This window comes from Carassius carassius, chromosome 40 (genome assembly GCF_963082965.1).
Source record: "Carassius carassius chromosome 40, fCarCar2.1, whole genome shotgun sequence".
Classification (NCBI taxonomy): domain Eukaryota; kingdom Metazoa; phylum Chordata; class Actinopteri; order Cypriniformes; family Cyprinidae; genus Carassius; species Carassius carassius.
This window is the reverse complement of record NC_081794.1, coordinates 28,845,017-28,847,420: the sequence shown is the minus strand read 5'-3', so window position 1 is coordinate 28,847,420 and position 2,404 is coordinate 28,845,017. Positions and strand designations below refer to the sequence as shown.

At 34.1% G+C, this 2,404-nt stretch overlaps 1 protein-coding gene across 1 annotated transcript in view; it reads left to right on the top strand.

The window, feature by feature from the left end:
* The window catches only part of uros (uroporphyrinogen III synthase), a 4,929-nt gene extending 4,496 nt beyond the window's left edge, over positions 1–433 (top strand). The window contains exon 9 of the mRNA XM_059531585.1: positions 199–433. Coding sequence (XP_059387568.1) covers positions 199–330 — 132 coding nt within the window. The 3' untranslated portion in view covers positions 331–433. The remainder of the gene's footprint in view (positions 1–198) is intronic.
* Positions 434–2,404: the final 1,971 nt, after the last annotated feature.

Genomic DNA, 2,404 nt, shown 5'->3' with positions numbered 1-2,404 from the left:
TCCCTCAGATTCCAGATTTTCAAATAGTTGTGTCTCAGACAGATATTGTCCTCCGAACAAACACACATCACTGGAGAGATCATTTATTCAGCTTCAGATGATGTAGACATCTCAATTTCACAAACTTGCCTGGTTAAGACTGTTTTTGTGCTCCAGGGTCTCATGTTGTTTCTAATAAAGAATGGTTGTGTTCTTCAGTTTGCGTCGATTGGCCGGACCACAGCAGACGCGCTGAAGTCCCACGGACTGACGGTCAGCTGCTGCGCTGAGAAACCCACAGCAAAACACCTGGCCGCCGCCATCACACACGCCCTGACCTCTGACCTCTGACCTCTGACCACCAGAGTCCTGCTTTTGCAGTAGATATTAGAAGTGATTGCATTAATATCTCTCTATCTGTATGTGTTTTGCAGCTGTATGTTTGAATGCATCAGAATCATCAGTGATGCTGCATCTTTTGTGACTTACTCTCTGTGTCTGGGTTTCCTGTCAAACCTTTGAGATTATCAGAGGCTTGAACATCTTTTGTGCTTTAATAACTAAAGGAGTTTTATTTGCATCATTTGCAAACAAACAGAGACAGAAGTTTTTGTTTTTGTGACGTTATAATAATTATATAATATATACACAAATATGAGATTGTAGGCTTTTGCACAACTAATATTGTTGTTGTAATTTTTCATTTTATGAATGGAAATGGAGTTTAAACATTTATATCCAGTAATTCGCAACCACTGGAGAAGTCACTGAAACAAAAAGTGATTGGACAATGTAATTAATTTAGCCAAACATCTAAATATTTATTTGCATTCATCACCAATAACTAAAACTAAGACAAAAATAAATAAAATAGATATGTTCAAAAACGCAATAAAATGAAAAACTTCAATTAAATTTAATTATTTTTATATTAAACAAACACACTACATTTAATCATAGACTTCTGTTATTTTATATAATTAACTATAGTAACACAATACCTAGTTCAGTACTTTTTTACATTTTCAGAATTAAATAAAAATGATTACTTGTTTTTCCAAATATAGCCATGTCACACTATATTTTAAATATATTTTAATGTATACATATTTGTATATATTTTAGTATTTTTGTTTTGTTTTCCATTAAAATATAAGAGAATTCTGTAGCAAACTGACAATAATTAAAAAAAAAAAAAAGCCAAAATGAAATGAGTTCATGCTTTAAAGAAGACAAAATATCTGTCATTTGGGGAAGAAACATCTACTTAATTCAAATCTAAATACCCAGCTAACAATTTTACGTTCTGGGAACGTTAGTTTTTGGTTCCCAGAACGTTCCCTATTGGTTATCCAGGAAAGTTTTCTTAACGTAAATAGAACGTTCCCTTAAGGTTAGGGGAACGTTCCGGGAACCTACTCGGAACATTCCCTTAACCACATCAACTCTGGGGACCCACCGGTGGGTCCAATATTGCATATGCCTAATTCTCAAAAAATCAAAATAACAGCTGAAGTGGTTAAAGTTATAAAAATATAACCTAAAAATAACCTACAGGGAACGTTCCCAGAATGTTCTCCATAGGTTATAAAATGAAACCTAAAAATAACCTACAGGGAACGTTCTGGGAACGTTCTTGTTTGGTTCCCAAGAAAATAACCAAATGGGAACCATACGAGAACGTCTGTGTTTGCTGGGTATAAATCTAAAATCAAACCTAATATCTAAAGTCTTTCTGCTTCTCAAGTTCATGAATCTTCATTTAAGAACTTTGAGATATTTTAGATGGAAGACTGGGCAAAAATGTGTGTGTGTGTGTGTGTGTGTGTAATGGTGTGAGGAATACTCTACGTCTCATATTACCTTTTCATTAAAGATATGACTGTGAAATAACTGTTGCAATGGAAACACTTGAGTGAAAACTCAGAGCATCATGCAGATTAACATTGTTTACAACATCGCTCGGGCTGATGACACACACACACACACACACACACACTCACACACACTCACTCACACACACACACACACACACACACACACACACACAGACACATACACAAACACAAACACACATAGACTCAAACACACACACAGACACACATACACTAACTTAAACATCCTTAAAACAAAATGCATTTTATAATGCAAAATTATATAAGATATTAATATGGAAATCGAAATGATGATTTTTCAAGTTTTGCCACATCTTACACTAGTTTGTTTCTCATCTAAAATATAATTTTCACACTAACAGTCCTTACAGATGTCACTGGACATTAAAACATGTAGTGAAATTATGTCTTTATATTGCTTGCATCACATACAGTGGCATCTAGTTATCATCTAAAAAATAGTTTATTATAAAACCTCTTTAGCTGTAAAGGAGCTGGGGGAAAAATCACAATTTGTATTATTTATTTTA